Raw genomic sequence first — 25,477 nt, forward strand, 5'->3', positions numbered from 1 at the left:
GCAAAAGAGTAACTTTACAATGGAAAACTTGGCAGAAACCACCTTAATCAAATAATTAAAGTTAACATTGTCAGTAATGGGACTAAATTGACAGCGTCTACCTCCTGATATGATAAACTGAGAAGAACTCAGTATCACCTCAGTGCTTTTCCCACAGCAAGTGCATAACCTGAATGTAATTATAAGAAAATTTCAGACAAACCCAAAATGAGAGGAAATCCTCAAATAATAAGCCTGTATTTTTCAAAAATGTCAATGTTATGAAATACAAAGACAGACTCAAAAATCGTTCAGATTAAAGGAAACTAAAGAAACATGACAATGAAACTCATGATCTTAGATTTTCTTTCACTATGAAGGACATTATTGGAACAACTAACAAAATCTCAGTGAGGTCTGTAGATTACATGATAGCATCATTTGATGTTAATTTCCTGATTTTGATCACTGTACCATGATTATACAAGCAAAAGTACTTAGGGGCAAAAGTGCATTATGTTTGTAACTTACTCTTAACCAGTTTAGAATTGTGTGTGTGTGTGTGTGTGTGTAGTGAGACAGAGAGAGAGAAAAAAAAGGAAGGAGGGAGAGAGAGAGGGAGGGAAAATGCACTAAAATGCTAACATTTGGGGAATCTGGGAGAAGAGTATCCAGGAATTCTGCGTACTATTCTTGCAGCTTTTCTGTCAGTCTGAAATTATGTCAAAATTTTAAAAAAGCTTTTCTTTGAGATATTACTATACACCCACCAGAATGGTGTAATTAAAATATATATATAATTTAAAAACACCAGCAAATGCTGGCAAAGATGTGGAGCAACTGGAGCTCTCATTCATTACTGGTAGGAAAATAAAATGGTACAACCACTTTGGAAAAAGGTCTGTTGGTTTGTTAAAAAACTAAACATACACCTACCCTATGACCCAGCAATTTTACTTCCAGGTATTTACCCAAGAGAAATGAAAACATGTTTACAAAAAGATCTGTACAAGAACGTTCATAGCAGCTTCATTCATAGTGACCCAAACAGCCCAGGTGTCCATCAGTTGGAGAATGAATAAACAGTGGTACACCTTTACCATGGAACACTACTCAGTATTCAAAAGTAACAAACTACTGATACATGCAACAAGGTGGATGAATCTCAGAAATATTACACCAAATCTCAGAAACATCATACCCAGTGAAAGAAGCCTCACACAAAAGAGTACACAGTATATGACTCTGCTTACATGAAGCTCTAGAACAAACAAAACTAATCTATGTTGAAAAAAGATCAGAATAGTGGTTGTCTGTGGAGGGCCGGGGTGGGACTGACTAGGAAGGGGCACGAGAGAACTTTCTGGGGTAATGTAAATGATCTGTATCTTGATAGTGGTATGAGTTATATATGTGTATACACTTGTCAAAACTCAGCAAATGTGACAAGATGTATACATTTCAGTGTATTTGTTGCAGATGTAAAATGTACATCAAAAGAAAAAAATGGTAAACAAAGAATGAATTCCAGGGGACTTCCCTGGCGGTCCAATGGTTAAGACTTTGCCTTCCAATGCAGGGGGTGTAGGTTCAATCCCTGGTCAGGGAGCTAAGATCCCAGATGCCTCCAGCCGAAAAACCAAAGCACAGAACAGAAGCAATATTGTAACAAATTCAATACAGACCATTTAAAAATGATCCACATCAAAAAAAAAAAAGTCTTTAAAAAAGAATGAATTCTAGTGTATGATATGCATGCTCAAGTACTCAGGGTACTCAGAGCCTGCAATTTATTTATTTATTTTTATTTTATTTTATTTTTTTTATTTATTTTTGGCTGTGTTGGGTGTTCGTTGCTGCACGCGGGCTTTCTCTAGTTGCGGCAAGCTGGGCCTACTCTTTGTTGCAGTGTGCAGGCTTCTTGTTGCGAAGCACGGGCGCTAGGCATGTGGGCTTCAGTAGTTGTGGCATGTGGGCTCAGCAGTTGTGGCTCATGGGCTCTAGGGCGCAGGCTCAGTAGTTGTGGCGCACGGGCTTAGCTGCTCCGTGGCATGTGGGATCTTCCTGGACCAGGGCTGAACCCGTGTCCTCTGCCTTGGCAGGCAGATTCTTATCCACTGTGCCACCAGGGAAGCCCCTGAAATTTATTTTGATCTGAGTCCAAAAGTATGAGGGATTGATGAATAGATTCTAGAGGGATGGATTGAAGGATAGATATGCAATGGAACAAACACGTGAAATAGTAATGGAATCTACAGGTTCACTGTAAAATTCTGTTTGTTGTATGTTTGAAGATTTGTGTAAATACAATACTGGGGGAAAAGACATTTTGGGGACAACTGGGAGAAGCTGAATAAAGACTGGTTATTAGATAATATTAGGGAATTATTTCTTGTCCATTTTCTTAGGTGTGATAATGGTTAAATCTAAAAGGTGATTTAAAACGTGTTCATTGCCCTTTTGTCTGAAATGTTTCATAACAAAACTCTGAAGAGAAAAATAAAACGGAAATACCTGGGTCTGAAGTTTCCTGGGTTCATTCTTCCCATCTAGTTGGACACTAGATGCTAGATGAACACAGGTTGAGGCTGGTCTGCCTGATCCCATCATGTCAGAAAGTGTAGTACGATAGTGAAAGCTCAGTCATCAGCCAACAGTTCTCTCCTAAAATCATTGCCTAAAATAAAAGAAAGTACTTTCAGACCAACTGTATTCAAACAAAAGGAAAGAATAAGTAAAACACAATGCTATGCTCATATAACAATATTCTAGTAGTCCCCAGCCACCTCATACTACAGAGTGAATGCTTAAAGACAGGTATATGATAGTTTCTTCCACTTACGAAAGCAACTACACTTTTGAAATTCTACCTTCCAAGAGAATAGGGCACACACTAGCTTAATGACTACCTCTTGAGCCCTTTTCATTCCAAATTTCACATCTCAAAGGTCGCCGATAAGACATTCCAAAAACAGCTCTGCTATGGTAAATAAGCACTTTCCCGCAAGGAAGTTTTACGGATATACAGCCTACATTAATAAATCCTAACTACTAACCAAAAAGCAGTACACTTCACTCTTCTAGGTGGCTCAAAAGGACGTAACTCTGAATGACTCTAAGTAAACCTGTGGCATCGGAGTACCTAGACTGATGCCAGGAACTGCCATTAACTAGCTGAATGGCCTCTGTACATCTTCCATTTCCCCCAAACTCCCCCCACCCTATATTCACATAGTGTCTAACAGATGAGAGTGTTTTGTAAATTTCACACGCATCAGTGCCTCTCCCTATTCTGAATGCCTCCCTATAGACACTACTGCCCCTGCACTCACACACTTGCTCATGTCGTTATTTACCTATTTCACAGGTATCTGTCTCATCTTCCCAGCTAGACAAGGTTCCTGGAGGGTTAGGGCCTTGTCTTGCTCTTCTCTGAGATTCCCCACAACAGTGCTTTGAGCAGAGTGGACAATTTAACTCAACATTTGTCGAATTAAGCAGATTTTCCATAAACTGACTAGTGTTAACTGCATGGGGGAGCTTGCCCTCTCAAAGAATCCCACAGGAACTCAACTGGGAAATTCAGGGTTTTTTAAAAGATCCCTAATTTAAGCTTTTGAATAAACTCAAGGATTGTAGACTGGATTTGCTTAAAGACTGACACATCTGTAGAAATATAAAGATTCCTTATTTCTAAGGCTGTAGAGACATGATCAAAAGCGGAGATGGGAGGAGGCACCCGAGTGAGGCAACCCCAACTGGCTTGACATCACCACAGTCCAGGGGCTGGAGCCGCAGAATGAAGGAGCCTGCAGAATCGGGGCCTGGGCATCTGCGGCTTGTACGTGGTCAGTGCTTTCCCCCTGGATGCCAAAGGCCTAACAGTCCGTTCTCCAACAGGAAGAAACTAGGTGATCCCCGCAGTTTCAGGATACCTCAGGTGATGCTACACACACACACAAGCACATACACACACAAAGTCCAGGGACACCCACCCCGAACCGTTCCCCTATACAAAGTCCTGGGACGCCCCTCTCCTTGCAACCTGTCCCTTTCCCATTGTGCCAGGACACCTCCCAATGTGTTATCCCATATTCCATGAGGCATCTCCACGAAGTATCTCTCTCCCCGATCCTGAGACACCCTTACGGCGTGTGCCTTCATCCATAACCCAGGACAAATCTCCCCCCAACCTGTTCCCTCCCAAAGTGCCCCAGGGCCCCCCAACTTGTTCCCTATATATACTATTGGAATGCACCCCTCAATCTGTCCTCCCCATCACAATCTTCTCCCAAATTGTTCCCCCTCCCTCTGATTCTAGACCCTCCTGCAGCCTGTCTCCTCCCACCCTGCTGTGCACGATCTCTCAAGTGGCCAACGCCTGTCTCCTCCCTTGAAACCGGGAGCACTTCCTCGGCTTCATTCACCCCCCCAGCCGTGCCTGTTCTGGACACCCCTGGCACGTTCTCAGAGTCCATTTCTTCCCCCACAGACCTTGGGCAGCTCCATAACCTGGTCCCACGCCCACAGGTGTAAGACACCGCCCCCGGCAGCCCCAGGACACTTCTACCTCCTGTCTCCCACCCTGGAGCCCCGGGGCCCTCTGTGGACAGCCTCCTCCCCGCAGTGAGGCCGGAGACAGCCGCACTGGGTTCTTCTCCTGCAGACCCAGTCACCCACACTGCAGCAGGCCGGCGCCCTGCTGTGGGAACTCCTACAGCTGCAAGCACCCCCAAAGACAGAGGTACCCTCACAGCCCCAGGGACGGCTCCATCAGCGCTCCTTCTCCATAGGCCTGCAACGCCTTCAGAGTCAGTCTCCCCGTCCCCAGGTCCTGAAGCCCTGGCAGCAGTGGGCACCTCAGTTGCCTGTCTCCTTCCCCATACCCCTGAGCCACCCCCACAGCTGGCATCACCCACCAGCAGCCCAGGGGCCCCAGCAGCTGTGGACACCCCTGCGGTCAGAGGTACTCCTGTAGTCTGTCTCCTCCCTGGCAAGCGTGAGAAACCCCCAGGGCCAGTCTCCACCCCCAGGGGACCAGGTACCCGAGAAGCCATGGGCACCTCAGCAGCCACAGGAACCCTAGCACTCTGTCTCCTTCCCCATGATACTGGGGAAGCCTCACAACCAGTATCCTCTCCCAAAGACCACAGCTCCTGGGGAGCCATAGGTACCCCTGAAGCCAAGGGTATCCTGGCAGTACAAACCTCTCCCCACAGGTTCAAGTCATCCCTGGAGCCGCCTTCCTGACACACAGAGCCAGACACCCACACAGCGGCAGGTACCCTGGCAGGTACGCTTCCAGACCCAGACGTACACATAGCTGTGGGCGGCCCTGCTGGGGCACTCCTGTGCTTGGACACACCTGCTGCCTCTGGCGACGCCACTGCCTCAGACAGCCCCGCGGCCTGTCTTCTCATGCAGAGACATGAGGCATCCCCACAGCCAGCCTCCTGATCCACAGACCCGGGTCCGCCTAAAGCTGCAGGCACCGGAGCCTCTTGCCCGCCCAGAGCCCGCCTCCTTTCCCACAGACTCAAGACATTCCCACCGCAGGTCTCCTCCCCGACAGCCCCCGGCACTGCATCAGCCGGGGGCACCCCCAGAGCCTGCTGCCTAGCCCACAGTCCTGGGACACCACCGCCGCTGGTCCATTCTCCCACGGCTCCCGCTACCACCGGAGCCTGGGATACCCTCACAGGCTGTTCCGTTCCCCACAGACCCCGGACACTCCCACAGCCTGTCTCTGGCCCCAGAGCCCTAGGTACTCCCATAGCCTGTCCTATGTCCCACAGGCCTGGAGCGCCCCCAGGACCTGCCTCCTGCTCATCAGGACCAGACACCTCTGCAGGCTGTGCAGCTTCCCGGGACCCGGAGTCGCCCCCAGAGCCTGTCTCCACCCACACAACCTGCCCCCTCTCCCCGAATCCTGGCTCACCCCGACATCTCGTTCCCGCTCCAGTCGCACTAGGCACCCCTATGGGCTGTCCGGTGCCCCACAGGCCAGGGAGACGCCCGGCGTCTGTCTCCTCCACGGCTTGTCTCCTCCGCCACGCGGCTGGGGCACCCACAGAGGGAGTTTCCTCCTGCGCAGCTCTGGGCACCCCTGCGGTCCGCCCCCTTCCCCCTAAGCCTGGGGTATCCCCATACACAGGCGCCTGCGCTGCCTCCTCCCTCCCCCGCAGACCTGGAGCAGCCCCGCCGCCTGGCTCTCCCTCCACAGCCTCAGGCCACCCAAAAGTGGCCCCGGGAACCCCCCCAGTCGGCCCTTTTCCCCAAGAGCCCGGGGCAACCCCATAGCCTATCCCCTCCACGGGCCCAGGCACCGCCACGGCTTGTCTTCTCCCCCGCGGGTGTGGGGCAATCCCAGAACTTGCCTCCAGAGTCCCAGGCACAGCCACAGGTGGCATCCTCACGGCCTGGCCCTGCCCACACAAACCTGAGGCCCTCTCACAGCCTGCCCCTAGGTCCGGAGCTATGGCTACTCCTGCGGCCCGGGGGGCTGTCCTGGCCTGTCCTTTCACCCATGGTCCGGTGAGACCACCACGGCTGGTCTCTACCCACGAAGCCCGGCCAGGAACCCCCCTTTCAACCGGCCCTTCTCCTGCGGACACGGGATGGAGCTCGACTCTGCTTCCTTCACCACATCCTGAAGCTGCCCTCATAGCCTGCACCTTCAACCACAGTTCCAGAATGCTCTCATGCCCCGTAGATCCCGGACGACCTTTTCTCTCACAGCCTCGGGGGCTCCTATAAGCCGTCTCCTCCTCCTCCCCAGTGCCAGTCACCCACACAGAGCCGACAGGCCCCACCACCTGGGGTTCCCCCACTGCCCCGTTCACCCACACAGTCCCAAGGTCCCTTGCAGCCTCCATCGAGCCTGCCGTGCCAGGTGTCCCCGCAGCCTCGTTCGCCCCGGCGGCCCGGGCTGTCCCCGCTGCAGGTCTCCTCCCCCATGGCCGCCGACAGTCCTGCAGCCTTTCCGCACTCACACAGCGCGTCTCCCGCACCGAGGACCTCGCCCGGCGCCTCCCTCCACGGCCTCGGGACGTCCCTGCACCCCGTCTCTTCTCCCACGGCCGCCGGCCTCCGCGCCCGGACCTGCTGGGCCCCACGCAGCGGCCTGGCGTCTCCGCCGCTAGCTCGCCCCTGCGCAGCCCCGGCAAGACCCCTGGGCCAGCCGCCCCACTCATCGCTCCAGGGCGACTCCCGCCTTCCTAACGCAGCCCCGCGGCACTTTCTGTCTCAGCACCGGCTCCCAGGGCGGCTCCACACACGCACTCACACACTCAGCTCCAGCCCTCGGAGCCTTCTTCCCGCCCAGTCCCGGACGCCCGCCCCCCAGTCCCGGGGCCCCACTAAAGCCTCGGCAGGAGGAAAGGTAATTAGGCCCGACGAGCGGCAGGATCTGCGCTGGGTCAAAGTCTCCTCTCCCGCAGATCCATGAGTCCTAACGCGGCTTCCCACAATCCCCCCAGCTCCGGCCAGAGCCCACCTGGTCTAGGGCGCGGCGCGCCTACCAGAAAGCGGCTGGGGGCCGCAACTAGGCCTCCCTTCCGGCCGCTCGCCCAGTCGCCATGGCAACGGGCGCAGGGCGGCTTGGGAGCCGTTAAGGCTCCGGAGCCACCTAACGGTCCTGGGGCTGCGTGGCGGCAGGTTTTGCAGCCACTGCACATGGGGCTGGGGCCGGGACCAGACAGGGGCAGAAGCCGGGGTTTCGGGGCGCAGCCAACACTGAGAGACCTGAGAAGAGAGAATAGAAAGACGGTGCGGAGGAGTTCTGGCCGTCAGAGGCTCCCGTAGCACCTCAGAGCCAGGCTTGCTTTCTCAGGCCCTGCCCAGCTCCCCGCCCACCCGGAAACAGCTTCGCCCCACCCCGCATGGAGCTCCTCCCAGCGGCAGCCGAACCTAAGACACCTCTATCTGCCCGAGGCACGCTCTCCCGATGGCCCGCTACGAAGAGGTGAGCGTGTATGGCTACGAGGAGTTCATGCAGGCGGTGGAGCAGCACAGTGGCAAGGCCATTTTCGCCTATTTTTCTGGTTCTAAGGACGCCGAAGGCAAAAGCTGGTGCCCCGACTGCGTGCAGGGTGAGGCCGGGATTCGGGGGCTGCAGCCCAAAGGAAGTGGCAGGAAGGCCGAGGCTATGGCCAAAGAGTGGGGTGGAGAGGAAGCGGAGGGAGTCTTGCTACCGGAGTCCCGCAGGGCGATATGAGCTCTCACCTTGCCTTTTCCTACCCTGTTCGCGACTCTCCTCCTATTAAGTCCTTCCCGCCCCGCCAAGTGTGCTCTTCTACCATTCGACCCAGGTAATCTTGGAATCTAGTCCATCAGAACTTTTCACTTCCCCAATGTGATTAGTGTCCTACAGGAGACGTGAATCGGTCTCCTTATGATAAGTCAGCAAATATTTGTCTTTCATTGTTCTGGGCGCTGTGGCCTGGGGACAAATCAGGACTGAGAGTGGGTCCTTACCCTTAAAGCGGCTCTCAAAAAAATCAGGAAAAATCACGTGACTTCTGTTAATCTCCTCAGTTAACTGCAGGATAAACTCAGTACTTTTCAAGACGGAGGGGAGGGGAGGGGAGGGGGAGGGGACGCTGTTCATCAGTGCCTGATTGTAAAGTTGGTAATTATTTCTATCACCTTTTTAAAAAGCTGAACCAGTCGTACGAGAGGGGCTGAAGCATGTTGGTGAAGGCTGTGTGTTCATCTACTGCCAAGTAGGAGAAAAACCTTAGTAAGTGGCAATGCGTACTCTATTTCCCACACATGCACTAGACTTGCAAATTTAGGCGGGAAGGGTCTTGTGATTCAGGTTCCGAGTTCTAAGATGCAGTCGGATAAGTCAAGCAATTAGAAGCTATTAAATACAAATTAAAAATTCGAGGGCTTCCCTGGTGGCACAGTGGTTGAGAATCTGCCTGCTAATGCAGGGGACACAGGTTCGAGCCCTGGTCTGGGAAGATCCCACATGCCGCGGAGCAACTAAGCCCGTGAGCCACAGCTACTGAGCCTGCGCATCTGGAGCCTGCGCTCCGCAACAAGAGAGGCCGCGACAGTGAGAGGCCCGCGCACCGCGATGAAGAGTGGTCCCCGCTCCCCGCAACTAGAGAAAGCCCTCGCACAGAAACGAAGACCCAACACAGCCAAAAATAAAATAAATAAATTTATAAAAAAAAAAAAATTCGAATGTTCAGCCATTTGTATTGGGTAACGGTAATTCAATAATTTGGCCTGATGTTAGTTCAGAACTTGTCTTTACATTTATTTTATATCTTAGTATATATTCACTTAAATGAAAACTTTGCACAGGAGAATATATGTCGTAGACGTCAAGGTTTTTTAAATGTTTACAACAAAAACAATGATTATTGAAAGACTGAAAGTGGGAATATATCAAATACCAAGCAGAATGTAAGAAACCAAGTAAATGTTTTTCATGATCACTTTCTCCTTCTGAAATAGTTGGAAAGATCCAAATAATGACTTCAGGAAAAAGTTGAAATTAACTGCAGTGCCTACACTACTTAAATATGGAACAGTGAGTATCTTTCTTTAACTGTGTTGGGGATACAGTTCACCCTATCAAAACTCTTTTAACTTGTTCTGGATTCAAATTTGAAAAGATCTTGACATTTCATCCCAAATATCACATTGCTCTTCAGAATGTATTCAAAATACACATGGCTGTCCATCCCTATGGCCTATCCCAATAAGTTATTAATAATGCAAATATTAGGGGGTTTTTCATGCCTTTTAAAAGCCATTCTTATTTTAAAATTCTGTAAGCACTGTTGAAGAAAGTTGGTTAACATACAGTTCCTTAAAACAGTGGCATCAATAGTTGTTTTCGACTTAATCCATAATTCTGGATGAAAAGAAAGGGCATGTCCTCTAGTTTAGTCATGGCCCTGGGGTTCTAAATTAAAGACTTAAAGGGAAGGGGTGACATCGGGCTTCCTGTCTCCTGTTTTAGTCCACGGAGCCAAGTATTTTAATGATTCACCTTAAGGTAAATATCTTAACTATTTCATAAAGCTTGTTACAACTAGTTAATAGTTTCTGAATGGCATAATTTCTCTGTTCCAAGACTTGTGTCATTCAGGGTAGAACAACTCATTCCCCTCCTAATAACATTTTTGTAGCTGTGGGTTAAGATATGACTGTTGTTCTCTTACAGCCTCAAAAACTGGTAGAATCTGAGTGTCTTCAGGCCAACCTCGTGGAGATGTTGTTCTCTGAAGATTAAGATTTGATGATGGCAATTACGTCTTTATTTCCTGATTTGCTCTACTATAAAAGAATCTGCATACTTGCTTTGAATTCATGTTAGCAGTAAGTAAATAAATGATGATGTAAAAAAATTGGTACATGTCTAAACAATAGAGAGTGCTATTAAAATGCTCATGAACCCTCAGTTTGCTTTAATATATGGATATTTTTAAGCTACCATAGGTAAAATAACTCTTCAGGAGTGGCAGTAATAGCACAAAGGAAGCTGTTATTGGAGATGACAGAAATACCTAAAAGCCCCTCATAGTGCAGTAGACAGCTTCCAAATCTCTCAAGGAGTTGGGATCTTTTACCTTAAATTCCACGAATTTACAAAGAACTGTTATTCCTAAAACGCCTTCTTTGGCTTTAGAACGTAGAACTTAACCTAACCACTGAAGGGAAGCACAGCACATCTAATCCAGCCTCTGCTTAATGCTGGCAGTTTTGTTACAGCTGTCTGAATATGCTTCACTACTTGGGATGAGGCGGGTGGCAGAGAGGTCAGAGGCCATATAACCTAGCGATGGGAAGGACTCCAGCCTGTGAGTCAGTCTCACTGATTATCACTTACTAGCTGTGTTAACCATTAACCTGTCTAAACTTCAGTTTCCTCCTTTATGAACATGGATCGTTCTGAGGATAAAATGAGAATGCAACTAAGCACTTAACATTGTGCCTGCTTTGTGGTATCTGCCAAATAAAGGTCAGCTTTCCCAAATGAGCACAGATATTTGAGGCTCCTCACCTTTCTTCTAGTCTTAAGGTCAAGAGTCCAGTTAGTAGTTAACCACCAATCTTCTCCCTGCCATTACTAGGTCAGTGACATACCAATGATTCTTCCTTAAAGCTCTCTTGCAAAGCAACTGGCGATACAGGTATGTCTCCTGCCCTGCAGAATTTAAGAACCTTTATGCAGTCCCTGCTGCCTGACGTAAAGAGGTCACTTACTCCACACCTCTCACTCTGTAGATGAAGGGCAGGATAGCTGATCTGAGGGACAGCAAGGTTCCAGGAGACAGACTTGTCCCAGGCCCCACTGTACATGAAAACAGAGCTCGGCTTAGAGTTTGGGATACTCGGTGGCCCTCCCCTTACCCCACCCCCCCGCTGCCTGAAATTGGTCTGAAACACCTAACATTTCTATTCTGACTCAGCTGACTGTGTTAAATACTAATAAAAGCTTACAAATCCACAGGGAAATCAAAGTAAAACAATTCTGGTTTAACAGAAATAATCTATTAACAATAAAAAGTTAGTTCAGTTAAATAGCACACTAACGGTTCTGGGTGCCACCACAATAAAGGTACATAGGAAGAGTCTTTTTTTGTCTTCACTGTACAAAAGCAATATATACATGTCTGAAGAGCCGGGTCTGGATCCAACTGTTCACTTTCCTGAGGTGTTATTTTGCTGGTGCTGCTCGGCCAGGGCTTGCTGCAGGCGCATCCGCTTCCGAGAATAGTGCTGCCAGTGCAGAATTTGCTGCTCGTCGATGAATTTCGCACACTGAGCATTCACCAGCTCCTTACGGAAGTGTTCATACTGGAGCAGTTCTAACATGTGTAAGCACTGAGGGTACCTGGGGTTGAGTTTGTAAGTTAATGATCGACATAACGCAATAATACCACGCTCTAGTTCAGTTACTCACCCAAAAGCGATCTTGCAGCCTACCATTTCTGTAGCATTAATTTAGTACACTTTGGTGGTACAGTTCTTTTTTTTCCTGCTTATGCATCAAAAGTCAGCAAAATTTTCAAAAGTGAGAAAGCTTAAGTTCAGAAAGATGAAATAACTTGCCTAAGACCACACAGTAACTGGTAAACGGAGTCAACACTGGGGGACAAACCATGCTATTCTCTTCTGGTGGTTTCCAAGGTGAGGAACATGAACACTTTTTTTTTTTTTTTTTTTTTTTTGTGGTACGCGGGCCTCTCACTGTTGTGGCCTCTCCCGTTGCGGAGCACAGGCTCCGGACGTGCAGGCTCAGCGGCCATGGCTCACGGGCCCAGCCGCTCCGCGGCATGTGGGATCTTCCCGGACCGGGGCACGAACCCGTGTCCCCTGCATCAGCAGGCGGACTCTCAACCACTGCGCCACCAGGGAAGCCCCAACACTTTTTATTTTAGTAATTAATTATGTGTTTAATTAATACTTACTGGTTTTCCATAAACAATAAGACAACTTTTATTTTAAAACTGAGTCAATCTCAGAACTAAGCACAAATATTGTATTCTAGTTTTCCATAGGGATATAACAATTCTGAAATTAAGTACATATACTCTAAGGTTGAGCAAATACCTAAGTAAATATGCTGTAGATAGAAAGCCAAATTTCTGGCTCTCAGAAAAAAAGAGTTTCAGATAAGGAAGGGGGAAGGCTAGAATGAATCTTGTTACTGAGTTGGGATTGAAAACATCAGTATGAACTCATGGCTTTTAATATATATATATACACACACACAGAGATAGAAATAGATATTTATATACACACACACACAATTTCTAGCTTTGTGTGTTGAGAGGGCCTAGAAGCTATGAAACCAATGAGCACACTGAGTGCCCAGATCATGGGTTTTATATAGAATTATCCAAGGTTGGTTGGAGACATGGCTGATTCTAAGGCTAACAGAGGGAAAGTACAAGATGAGCCTGGAATATTATGTAGTGCCAGAAAGAAAAATGCTCAAAAAATTATAGGGATATGTCAAAAGTACTCAGGAGCCAATGCGAAGGGGCTCCCACTGGCTATATCTGGGATCAAGAAGATACATAATTATAACCCACAAGATAATTCAAGAGTCCATATTGATATAACTTAAATGAATAAATAAATCAGGAACAAGGAAATGTTCCTTACAACTGAATACCAACTAATAAACGAATAAAGAATGATGGAATTAGAAAATCTCCACAGTAAAAATTGTTTCAAGCAAGTATCTTCCATAGGTGCTAAAGTTAGGTAAAAGAATGAAATATGAAACAAGATATTTACATAGTCTCAAAGTATTCCCTCACAAAATACGTATTAAATACAAAAGGAAAAATAGTAACTTGATACAGAGAAAACTGGCAGCCACCACCTCAACCAAGTGACCAAAATATCACCAGTAGAGGGACAAATTGACATCCTATGACTCCTGATATACCAAGAAGTATATAACATCACTTCTGTGTCACACTTATGGGGGGAAAAAAAAAAGAAGACTGATGAACTCAGATTAATGGAGACTAAGACATGACAACAAAATGCAGCATCTGCGGGCTTCCCTGGTGGCGCAGTGGTTGAGAGTCCGCCTGCCAATGCAGGGGACGCGGGTTCGTGCCCCGGGAAGATCCCACATGCCGCAGAGCGGCTGGGCGTGTGAGCCATGGCCGCTGAGCCTGCGCGTCCGGAGCCCGTGCTCCGCAATGGGAGAGGCCACAACAGTGAGAGGCCCGCGTACCGCAAAACAAAACAACAACAAAAAATGCAGCATCTGAGCCTAGACTGGACACTGCCCCAGACACAGGACATTAGTGAGACAGCTGGCAAAATGTGAGTGAGGTCTGCTGGTTAGATAACAAGATCAGATGATATGTCAATGTTAATGTTCTGATTTTGATCGCTACTATGATTATATACGAGGTTTGCATTTAGAATATCTGGGGGAAGAATATACAGGAATTCTTCTTACTGTTTTTCCATTTGTTTTTCAGTAAAATTATTTCAAATAGAAAAGACATAAGATTTAAATGAGTCAATTAAAAAACAGTAAGTCTTATAGGGAGTACACAGATAGAGCCAAAATTGTCCAAGTGGTACACAAATGACTAAAGTTTGGGGACAGTGTACTGCAGCAGTGCTTCTCAAATTTTAACGCACCCACGAATCACTTCTTAAAATGCAGACTGATTCAGGAGGTCTGGGGTGGAGCCTGAGGACTGCAGTTCTAACAAGCTCCCAAGTGATATCAATGTTACTGGTCTGAGGACCACATTGAGTAGCAGGGCCCTACACCATGTCGTCCTTATTACACACTTGCTTCCTATACTCCAAAGATACATAGTTGCTTCTAATTGTCAGCAGCTAAGCCTGGAAAGCCCTACTCACACCTACCCTGGCTATTTCCTTTTCATGAGGACATTGTTGGTAGTTAAACAGACCTAGGTTTAGGGCTTCCCTGGTGGCGCAGTGGTTGAGAATCCGACTGCTGATGCAGGGGACACGGGTTCGTGCCCCTGGTCCAGGAAGATCCCACATGCCACGGAGCGGCTGGGCCCGTGAGCCGTGGCCGCTGAGCCTGCGCGTCCGGAGCCTGTGCTCCGCAGCGGGAGAAGCCACAACAGTGAGAGGCCCGCGTACCGCAAAAAAAAAAAAAAAAAGACCTAGGTTTGAAATCAGCTCTGCCATTCTCCAGCTGGGTGGCCTCAAACAAGGTACTTAAACTCCCTTAAGGTTTAGTTTCTTCAACTGTAAAATAAGTTAATGTGATGACTGAGAGAATGGTCTTCAAGTAGCATTTAGTAACTGGAACTTAGACACACAGTGATCATTTATCAGACTTGAAGAGACAATGCTCAGAATACATTACATGACAAAATAAGGAATTATAAATATGTTAATAGGCTACAATTATAGCATTAACCAACAAGATGAAATAGAAGAGGTACAAAAGGAAAGTTCTGCAATTAGATTTTTTAAAAATAAATAAGAAATAAATGGAGAACTAAACTAATAGCATTGATGAAAATAAGAACTGAAAGATTTTAATTGACATAAAGCTCCCAGCAAGTCAACAGTATGAATCCTTGCCCCCTCATTCCCTGCCCCCCCAAAAAAGGTAATGTAAACTTAAGTTGAACAAATAGAAGTATAATGTCCATATGAAGAAAAAAAAGCTATTTGGCCCACTGTACCCTGACATCTGAAGGCCTGTGTTTAGCTCTTGGCTGAAAAACATAAGGCATAAGCGTAAAATATCCAAAGGTGGGCACATGAGAAATGGCTGAAGGTAGGTGAGAAAAAAAGATGTAAGAGAGAAATTATAGTTGCAAGTCGTGGCTATTAGTGAAATGGTGGAAACTGTCCAGAAGAGGCAGCTGCTCCTCTGCCCTAGCCAGGGGCTGACCTGGGAGAACAAAGACCTGGGGTTACCAGATCATCCAGAATTTTAAAGAGTAGCTAGAAATCTGGATTAAAATATGAAACTTTCTAATCTTCAAATGTTGGCAACTATTAAACGAAAACCTTGTGCAGAAATGAAACGGGGGTTAATTTGCAACCTCTCTTGAATTTAAATATCTGAATGGCTGTTCCTCAAGAGGGCATAGATTGGTTCTGGATTAATTCAGGTACAAAACTCAACATGGGTTGATGTTACATGGAGGTATATCATATTATAAGACAAGGAAGAACTTTCTAGCATCTAGCTTACAATGGAATTGGTTGCCCCTGAATGGAGTAGTATGTGCTCACTGGAAACCTCCAGCCAACATGTAGATGACCATCTCAGCAATGCTGTGGGTGAAACTGAACTTGATGGTGTCTAGGGCTCAGTGTCCAAAACTGAGTCTCTAAGTCTACATACATACAACATGTTGCAATCTAATAAAAAAAGTCTTTTCTCTGGATTATTAAATGAATAAGTGGTTCTTTATAAAGGCCCAGTAAGGGTGCCAAGGGTCCTGCAAGCTCCAGGAGGATGTGGGCTTCATACATCCTCCTTGTTATGAGACACAGATCAGAAAAGTGGGAGTACAAGTTTGAAACATTTTCCTCTCAAACTTGTGTTTGTTTAGGGAAAAAAAAGACTAAAAGTTTCACCATTGCTTTTTGACTACCTAGTTAAGACAAAGCACAGGTGGGAGTTCACGGTTTCTTTTTTACCATTAAAAAGGAATAAGTTCGGGGACTTCCCTGGCAGTCCAGTGGTTAAGACTACGCACTCCCAATGCAGGGGGCCCGGGTTCGATCCCTGGTCAGGGAACTAGATCCTGCTGCCGCAACTAAGACCTGGTGCAGCCAAATGAATCAATAAATATTAAAAAAAAAAAAGCAAGCTATAGCACTACTGCAAATTAGCAGAATTTAAAAAAAAAAAGGAATAAGTTCGTGATTATAGTATGCTCCTTGCAATTCATAAGCCTTAAAACGAAAGCATCTATGGCACAACTTGAATAATAAATACATATATTTATTATGTAAAATATATAAAATAAAATAAGCAGCTACTAAGACTCAGGTAAGGCTACCTCCTCCAGAAAACCTTCCTTACAAGTAAGTACCCCTTTCTATGGTCTTTCATGTTCAGGCTATGGCTATGTCATTGCATATGTAGACTGTGGGTTCCTTGGGGTCAGAAACCCAGTAAGATGGAGTGAGTGGTACAAGGTAAGGTCAGACAAGACAGGGCCAGATCATACAGGTCTTTAGCTCGAGAAAAGAGACTAGATTTTCCTCTGCATGCAATGAGAAGCAACTGAAGAGTTCTAATGGAATGTTGTGATTTCTATTTTTCAGATACCAAGTTGGCTTCTGTGTAGAAAATGATTCCGCTTTGTTTGGCTTGGGGGCGGGGGATGGTGAGGAGAAAGCAGGGATACTGGTGAGTATATCACTGAAATAATCCAAGTTAAGTTAGAGATCAGTGTGTCTCGTATTAAAATGGAGACAACTAAAAGAAGTGCAGAGATTCAAACTATATTTTTTCCCATGTGAAACTAAGACGTCTATTAAATATCAGTGCTTTGGAGTATAATAAAGTACACACATATTTAGGACTATAAAAATTAAACTTACTTTAGATACTTGGCATATTCTGGTTCTTTCCAGTAAAGCAAGTACTTAAGATAATTAACAAAAGCTTTGTCTTTGAAGTAACCTCTTTGGGCAAGAACTGAAAGGCATAAAAAAAAAAAAAACACCTGTAGAGCAAATCAATCCTTGGACTACTGATTTGTGACTCCTAACATAAAAGTAAAAAATTTACTTACATAACATCCCCACCACCAACACTCACTGAATTCACAACAGAAGTCCCAGTTTGCTCAATTATATATATACCAATATAAGTGTAGCAATAATTCTGTTCAATTGAGAATGTACAAAAGTAGATACTAAAGTCATCCCTCAAATCCACAGGGGACTGGTTCTAAGAGACCCCACAGACACCAAAACCCACAGATGCTCAAGTCTCACATAAAATAACATAGCGCAATGACAATGACAGTACTGTCACCCTCCGTATGGGAAGATTCAACCAACTGCAGTTGAATCCGAGGATACAAAGGGCCAACTATGAATTGGAACTATGAATTGCAACTCTTCTATCAGAAATTATAAATAGCTACTCAATTCAATGAGGTGCTCAACAACTTACAATTAAGGTAATTTGGGTTGGCTAAACACTGCACAAATTCCAACTCCAACTGAAACCGAAGTCGATTTCCAGCATCATCTAGGAGAGAAGATAGCAAAAGTCATCCAAAATAAACGTCACCATATACAATATTGATTTGTAGAAAGAAAACAGCAGTAAAGAAACCTGACCAATGATGAGATACGCTTCTACATAAAGAAGGGCATGTGAAGGTTTTCCTAAACTGGTTGAGGGAGGAGAAAAACCTTCCTTAAAAGTCTAAGGAAAGCAAAGCCCTGATTAAAAGGAATGTTTAATCAGGAATGAATGAATTCTCTAATGTTAAAGACAAGTTATCAAAGAAACAGGATCATACACGGGCAGAACATTTATCACTCGTGAGCCACTATGTTGGGATTTTAACATTTTAACATTGACCACTGTTGCGGTAAGTTGCGGTAACTATGCCTTGCCTTATTTTAATAATGTGTTACAAGTTGTTAAGTGATTAAGCTAAGCAAAAACAAAGCAAACGCTAAACCTATCAAGAAAAGTTCAGAATGCAAGCTGAAAGAGACCACGGCGAAAACACAAGATCAGGGAACGCGTGCTTCGGTGAGACGCGTCAGTGGCAAAATAATACACGAGTTTGTGGACGTTATTTTAAACTTATGCAAGCTCATTTAAGACGCAGAAAACAAATCGAGGAAGCGGTTTATAATCCAAAGTCTCTCCTTTAGCCTCGCCGGAAGACGGTGGGGTCGGTGTCTGAATAACAAGTGAGGAGAAAGGATATACCAACAAAACAAACTCTGAAAAGGCCAAACTACCTTCGCCCTTCCAGACGCTAGAAGAGCCCTCGCCCCTCCCGGTCCGAACAATCACCTTGCAGGGAGTTAGGCCTGGAAGGCGAACCCGGGGAAGCGGGAGTAGGTGTCTGGGCCCAGGATAGTTCTATTTGCCAAAACGCACGGCGCGGAGCGCCACTCACCTGTCTCCATAGCGACGGCTGCTGCCATCACCAGCAAAGAAGCTAAGCAGCCAACAGCCCAACACCGCGAACGCCGGGAGTGGCTGGGGAGGTGCCGGAAGCCGCGGCTCCCACTTCCTGCCGCGGTGCAGTGTGGGATGCGGGGGGCGGGCAGAGCCTCGCGCGGGGGCGGGAGGCTCCGCCCATCCCAGGCCTGGCCCGTTCCCCCCTCCGCCCGCGCGGGCTCCTGACAGGATAGGGGGCGATGCGGGGGCTGACCTAGCGTGGGGCCCAACCCAGGGTTTCAAAGGGGCCGTCACCAGTCCCCGCCAGGACCACTGTTCCTGCACGTCCCTGTGTCGTAGGATCCTAGGCTACCGCTGTGCCTGCGTCACAGTGCTATGTGATGTCACTCCTCACCTTGTGACGTAACCCGTCGAGGAGCGTAGGGCAATGCGGCCTCGCGAGGCTTGCTTGGTTCCGTTACCCCCGTAAGATGGCCTCAACCCTTGGGGGAAACCCCTCTCCGCCCCGGGCTGAGTCCGCCCGCTACGAGGAGACGGCGACGGTCCGCGTGGAGACCTCGTCCCACTGCGTTGAGACGACCTCCCGTCAGGTGCGGAGGTCTTCCCGGCAGGTGGAGACTACCCAGCGCCGCAGCGAGGGGCGCTCCGTCTCCCCCTCGGGGAAACGGCTCCCTCGCGTCTTCGAGGTGTCCTACCAGCACGTGGAAACCGCCTCGCAGCACACGGAGACGGCCTCCCGCCGCCTCAGGGCCTCGTCTCTGCGGGTGGAGACGTCTCTGCACCGCGTGGAGAGCCCGCCGCGGCGGGAGCAGCCGGCCGCTCGCCAAAATGTCCAAAAGGCCCGATGAAATGCTTCCTTCCTTGGGGCCACGAGAGGGCCATGGCCCTTGGCCAGGGCAGAATTGCCTCCAGTTCGCAGCCAGCCTGCTGCCAGGTGGACCGATTATCTTTGGTTTCCTGGAAACGGACCACAAATCCATTTAAGAGCCAAGCTGCGGTTTCGGGACTCAGCCAACATTCATTGACCCTGCTGCACCTTGGACCATCCTTTCCTGCCTTTGACCCAGTGAACTACTTTAACTTGAAGCCAGCACAAAAATGTTCGGGCCCTAGATATTGTATATATTGAGATGATGGACAAAGAGACTGTTTGAACCTCTGAGGCAGGTGAGTTTTGGATTCTTAGCCCCTGAACGACCTTTGCTGCTTCAAATTTAGGGACAAGGAGCAAACTGAAGTCATGACCAGTGGAATGATTATATGCCTGCAGCAAACCTGAGGGGCAAGGAACGGACTTTCCTTAATTAATTAGTTGGCCTGTGTTTATGTTTCAAAATTGTTATTTTCTTTACGCCAAGCCCTTGTGCATGGTAGCCCAAGCCACACACATTTTAACATAGGTCAAATGTAGCTCAAAGTGAAACTACATCCACAGTCAAGAATAATCTTAGAAAGGAAACCTGACCTGTGATTTGAGGAGGTACAGGGGAGGAATATTTATTGAGCACCTACTCTGTGCCAAGTGTTATTTTAGCATTTGGGCTATAGCAGTGAACAAGGCAAACAGGGTCCTGGCTCTTGGGGAGCTTACACTCTAGTGAAAAGGCAGACAACAAATGACAAAACAAGAGTTTTGTATCGTGATTAGCACTATGAAGGAAGTAAACAGGTAATGTGATAGAGGATGTAAGGGGGTTCTTTAGATGGGATGGTCAGGGAAGGCCTTGCTGATTAGGCAGCATTTGATCTGGGACTTGTTTAGTGAACAATGAGCCATGCAAAGGTCTGGGGAGAGTGCATTTTAGGTAGAGGAATCAGCCAAGTCCAAGGGGTGAAGGGGAGCAAGCTTGGACTGTTCAAGGAGCAGAAAAAAGACCAGTGTGGCTGGAGCTTAGGGAGGGAGAGCGTTGTGTGGAAGAGAGGATGTTAGAGAAGCAGGCAGTGGCCAGTTCATAGAGGGTCTTGAAAGCCACGATAAGGAGCTTGGGTTTTATTCTAAGGTCAGTGGGAAGACGCTGGAGGGTTTTCAGCAGGGGAGTGACATGATGCATTTTGCATTTAAAAAATACCCTGGTTCCTGTGTGTAGGATGTAGGACAGTGGTTCTCAGGGGTGATTTTTATCCCCCAAGGGACATTTGGCAATGTCTAGAGACTTTTTTTTCGTTTGTCACGATGTGGGAGTGGGGCAGTTGCTACTGGCATCTAGTGAGTGGAGACCAGGGATGCTGCCAGGCATCCTACAGTGCCCAAGACAGCCCCCCTCCCCCAAGCAAAGGGAACTACGTTTGGACTAACACACTTAGTCCAAAATGTCAATAGTGTGAGGTTGAGAAACCCTGATGTGTAGGGGACCAGAGAGGAAACAGGAACTAGGAAGCTAATAACGTGGTCCAGTAAGAGGTGATAGTGGCTTATACTAGGGTGGCAGAAGTGGAGCTAGAGAAAAGAGCACAGATTAGGGATGTGTTCTGGAAGCGAAGCTGACATGACTGATGGATATGGAAGGTGAGGGAAGGAGGAATAGAAGAGGGCTTCCCTGGTGGCGCAGTGGCTGAGAGTCTGCCTGCCGATGCAGGGGACACGGGTTCGTGCCCCGGTCTGGGAAGATCCCACATGCCGCGAAGCGGCTGGGCCCGTGAGCCATGGCCGCTGAGCCTGCGCGTCCAGAGCCTGTGCTCCGCAACGGGAGAGGCCACAACAGTGAGAGGCCCGCGTACCGCAAAAAAAGAGGAAAAAAAAAAAAAGAGGAATAGAAGAATCAAGGATGACTTCTAAGTTTTGGCTTGTTTGGTGTATGGTGGTGCCATTTACTAGGCTGAGAAATACTAGGGGAGGATCGGTTTAGGAGGAAAAATCAGTTCCATTTTGGCCGTATTGATTTTCAGATGCCTATCAAATACCCAAGTGGAGTCGACTGTAAGAGGCTGGCTGCCATGAGAAAGGTGAGGATTGGAAATATAAAATGTAGGGTCATCAGTCCATAGATGGTATGTAAAGCCAGGGGACTGAGTGACAATCGTCTGCCAGTCTGTCTCGCTCATTTTATGCCCATGAATGGATTAGAGCTCTTGTTCATCAGGGAGCACCAGCTGGCTAAACACCTCTTCCCCCCCTCTCACCCCCGCAGGGTCTGGCTTGACCTACCTAACTTGTCCTTGCCTGTAGCCCTTTGGTAACCACCAATAAGGGAGAAAGTTTGCACTAAAATGTGAGACAAATGCTTCTGAAAACTTGACTTTCACTGGCAACATTACACTGCTCCTGGGAAGAGGGTTGTTAAAGGTTCAGAAGTTCAACTTTTTCGGGGGTTTTGTTGGGGGGGGTGTTTTGGAGGTTGCATGGATATCAGTGTCCCAGGTTCTCGTGTGATGGCTGAACGACTGAACTGATATAAAACAGTGGTTCTCGATTGGTGGCAGTTTTCCCCGCAGGAGACACTTAGCAATGTCTGGAGGCATTGTTGTCACAACCGTAGTGGTTGGATGCTACTGGCATCTAGTGGGTGGAGACCAAGGATGCCACTACACATCCTGCAGTGCACAGGGTCATCCTCCACCCCATCCCCGACGACAAAGAATCACTTGGCCCAAAATGTCAATAGTACCAACATTGACAAACCCTGAAGATTCTAGCAGTTTGGAAAGCTAGAGCATGGTCCATTGGGGGAAGCACCCCACTTCATGACAGATTTGCTATGGGAAAAGGTTTAGAGGTAGTGGTCTCTGTCAGATGTCAGGGCAGGAACTGTCAGAGGGGAGAGAGATGGGGCTTTTCGAGGAGACCTTACATCCCTGCTTTCAACAATGTATGATATTTATCCCAGGAGGAAAGGCCGTCCCATCTAGCAAGATGTGAAGACCTTGATTTTGTGGGACCTCCTTGTGAGGTAGAGAACTCTCTGTTGGCAGGCGCTGTGCTCAGTCGTTACCACGTTACCTCATTTAATTACAGGGGAGCGCACTGGGCCTCCCAGGCAGATAGGGGCTCAGGCCAGGGGAACGTTAGAAAACCCCAGAGGCTACCCTAATGCTTCTGCCTCATAAAACTTCTGGTGTAGACTAACAATTAGACTTCGGAATTTTAGTCTTTGGTGAGCTTACTCATTCTTTTTAATGTGACAGACCGCGTGCATTATATACACTCTCAAGTGTTTTTTAAGTGAACAAAGTAGTTACTTTTCTTTAACAATGTTCCTTATCAATGTTTTTAATACACAAGCGATAGGTGCTTAATGTAACAAATTAAATAATTAAATAATTCAAGATGTGTAAAGAAAGTTTAGTAATTTGTCCCTTTCCATTTCCATCCTCTGGAAATAATTCATGTCAGCAACTTGGTGTATATCCTTCTAGACCTTTCTGCATTAAGTACTCCTAACCCCCTTCTTAGTCATACCTGGAAAAATGGTTGGAAGGTTACTGTGAAAAAGCCAAAGACTTGGTTTCTAGATGATTGATTCTCTTGGAAGGATATAGGATTCTGGTAGCTCTTTCTTTTTGTTACGCTTGTTTCATAAGAAGGGTTTTTACCTAGGTTTCTTCCTCCCAATTTCATTTACTCATATTTCCAAACTGAAATCCAAAGAGATATACACAGAGAAAGAAAGTGTCAAAAAAGACAAGAGACATGAAAAAAAAGGATGTGACAAGGTACTAGTCATATATACTGTATATCAGATTCCACAGCTTTAAAATGATCCTGTATGTTAAAGGAGCTTATATCTGTCATAATTTTTAAGGTACCTGCTGCATATTGTTAAGTGTGTGCTACCCATACTGTGTGTCATCATCCTTCGCACTTTGTCTTGGAAGCTCCAAAGGAGCGCGGGTGCTTTTGTATCTGTGACATGGTATACAATCGCTAGCCCAACGTGCGTGCAATGAAGAACGAAGAGCAGTGCTGTCCCTCTATTCCCAGCCAAGAAGGCATCGCATGGCTCCATCTACTAATCTGTTAGACTTACTGATCTAGGTAGTAGCCGTGACCTGCCTTCAGTTGTTGCCAACCAGGTTAGTTTGGAAAAACTAAGTACCTGTCAGCACCTGTCATTCTCATAATCCATTCACTTATATGTAAGCTGAAGGCAGCTTACAAAGTTCAGCATATGTATTTTCTGTCAGCTGTGTTGAAAATACTTGAAAGAATTCTCTTACTACAACACTCTTTCCCCAGATCACATGAGCCATGGAAAGAATCAGGAGCCCAACCAGCAAGGTATTTGGGTCAAGGGCCCATCTAGATCTCCCAGGATTCCGGTTCCTCCATTCTTACCGCTGCTCCCATCCCAGCATAGCTGGTACTTGACCCAGCCTCTAGGGGGTTCCACAAGCTGTTAGGCTGGAGAAACAGTTCACCGTTTAAAAACTTTTTTTCCGAACGGTTGATCTTCATGGTACAGATGGAAAAACTGAAGTCCATAGAAGGCAAAAGTGATTTGGCCAGGAGCAGAGGTGCTAGCCACCACTTGTGACTGCCTCCTAGGATGGTGTCTTTTGGTACCAAATGAAGGTAGGTCTAGTGTCCTTAAACTTAATTTACAATGAGCATAGTGGGTCACACTAAAAATAGAAAAGGAGAGAGACAGAAGTAACATTTATACGGAATTCTACAGAACACTCTCATTCCTGTAAGACTCCAAAAACATTATTATTTTGAAGCTCTGTTATTAAGTGCAGAAACATGTAGCATCATCATGGCTTCTTGATAAATTGGCCCCTTTATCATGATGAAATAACCTTATCTCTGGTAATGTTCTTTGCTCTGAAATCTCTCTATTTGATATCAATATAGCTGCTCTAGCTTTCTTTTGATTATTGTTAAGATGGTGCATCTTTTTCCAACCTATTTGTGTCTTTTTATTTAAAGTGGATTTGTTGTTAGTGTTATAGTTGGATCTTGGTTGGGGTTTTTTTTGTTTTTTGTTTTTTATCCTAATAATTTCTGCCTTTTACTTGGGATGTTTAGACAATTTATATTTTCTGTAATTATTGATGTGGCTGGGTTTAAATCTACCATCTAGCCGTTTGTTTTATATTTGTTCCCTCTGGTCTTTGTTGCCTTTTCTCTTTTTTTTTTAAGACTAATTTAGTACTTTTAATTATTCCATTTCATCCCCTTTGTTGGCTTATTCACTCTTTTCATTTTAGTAGTTTCATGAGGGTTTAATATACATTTTTTGACTTTTCATATTCTACCTTAACATGATATTATACTCCTTGACCCATAGTATAAGAATCTTACAAGAGTATACTTCTGTTTTTCTTGACTTTTTTGCTGTTGTTGTCATACATTTTGCTTATACATGTTACAAATCCTACAGTACATTGTTAGCATATTAGCTTTAAACAGTCGATTGTCTTTTTTTTTTAATTGTTTTACAGTAGGTCCTTGTTGGTTATCTATTTTAAATATTCAGTTGATTGTCTTTTAAAGAATTTTAAGTGATAACTTTTAAAAGCTCTACTCACGTAGTTAGCAGTTTTGATGCTCTCCACTCCTTTGTATAGATCCAGATTTCCATCTGGTAGCATGTTCCTTCTGCTTAAAGGACTTCCTTAATCATTGCTTCTAGTGCGGGTTTGCTGGTGATGAATTCTTTCAGTTTTTATATGTCCAATAAAGTCTTGATTTTGCCCTCATTTTTGAAATATATTTTGAAAATCATCAATGTAGTCTAATCTGTTTGTTTTACTTAATAAGGAAACTGAGGCACAGAATGAGAACATCTTGCCAGTCACATGGCACTTAGCCTACCTGCAGTGGCACTGCCCCCACCGCTCTCTCAGAATAGCAAAGATTTTGCCACTGGAAACTCATTCATTTAGTTGTCAGTGGCCTGTCCACATTACCCTTTAAAGACACCAGGAGAAAGGGCTAAAGTAATTAAA

General features: G+C 46.4%; 5 protein-coding genes across 12 annotated transcripts in view; 2 read left to right on the forward strand and 3 right to left on the reverse strand.

Annotated features, from left to right (window-relative positions):
* The window catches only part of KIAA0753, a 61,313-nt gene extending 53,543 nt beyond the window's left edge, over positions 1 to 7,770 (reverse strand). For 3 of the 8 annotated variants that reach the window (XR_014291926.1, XM_082604072.1, XM_082604067.1), the window contains exons 1-2: positions 7,475 to 7,652; positions 2,494 to 2,656 (exon numbers count right to left, since the gene is read on the reverse strand). Coding sequence is in view for 7 of the 8 variants with exons in the window: in XM_082604072.1 (XP_082460198.1) it covers positions 2,494 to 2,589 (96 nt within the window). In the remaining variant the exon portion in view is untranslated. Of the gene's footprint in view, positions 1 to 2,493; positions 2,657 to 3,335; positions 4,157 to 6,971; positions 7,244 to 7,264; positions 7,440 to 7,474; positions 7,653 to 7,722 lie in introns of those variants that run through there. The other 5 variants (XM_082604068.1, XM_082604073.1, XM_082604071.1 and 2 more) reach the window with 4 other exon arrangements.
* On the reverse strand, positions 3,673 to 7,172 carry LOC309793441 (uncharacterized protein; the record flags this gene model as incomplete). The annotated part of the gene is made up of 2 exons (XM_082603910.1): positions 3,673 to 3,788; positions 4,328 to 7,172. 2 exons carry the CDS (start codon positions 7,170 to 7,172, stop codon positions 3,673 to 3,675), a joined length of 2,961 nt encoding a protein of 986 aa, XP_082460036.1.
* A 65-nt stretch (positions 7,771 to 7,835) lies between the features above and the next one.
* TXNDC17 (thioredoxin domain containing 17) lies at positions 7,836 to 10,399 on the forward strand. Its single transcript, XM_082604113.1, has 4 exons — positions 7,836 to 8,069; positions 8,638 to 8,719; positions 9,448 to 9,523; positions 10,163 to 10,399. Exons 1-4 carry the CDS (start codon positions 7,925 to 7,927, stop codon positions 10,229 to 10,231), a joined length of 372 nt encoding a protein of 123 aa, XP_082460239.1. The 5' UTR covers positions 7,836 to 7,924; the 3' UTR covers positions 10,232 to 10,399.
* A 1,078-nt stretch (positions 10,400 to 11,477) lies between these two features.
* MED31 (mediator complex subunit 31) lies at positions 11,478 to 18,704 on the reverse strand. The gene is made up of 4 exons (XM_082604097.1): positions 18,585 to 18,704; positions 17,615 to 17,692; positions 17,035 to 17,131; positions 11,478 to 11,836 (listed from the first exon to the last, which is right to left on the reverse strand). Exons 1-4 carry the CDS (start codon positions 18,610 to 18,612, stop codon positions 11,644 to 11,646), a joined length of 396 nt encoding a protein of 131 aa, XP_082460223.1. The 5' UTR covers positions 18,613 to 18,704; the 3' UTR covers positions 11,478 to 11,643.
* A 92-nt stretch (positions 18,705 to 18,796) lies between these two features.
* LOC309793545 (uncharacterized protein C17orf100) lies at positions 18,797 to 19,437 on the forward strand (the record flags this gene model as incomplete). The annotated part of the gene is made up of 1 exon (XM_082604112.1): positions 18,797 to 19,437. The coding sequence occupies exon 1, from the start codon at positions 19,060 to 19,062 to the stop codon at positions 19,435 to 19,437; it is 378 nt and encodes a 125-aa protein (XP_082460238.1). The 5' UTR covers positions 18,797 to 19,059.
* Between the last annotated feature and the right edge of the window lie 6,040 nt (positions 19,438 to 25,477).

This window comes from Mesoplodon mirus, assembly GCF_964341445.2.
Source record: "Mesoplodon mirus genome assembly, chromosome: 18".
NCBI lineage: Eukaryota > Metazoa > Chordata > Mammalia > Artiodactyla > Ziphiidae > Mesoplodon > Mesoplodon mirus.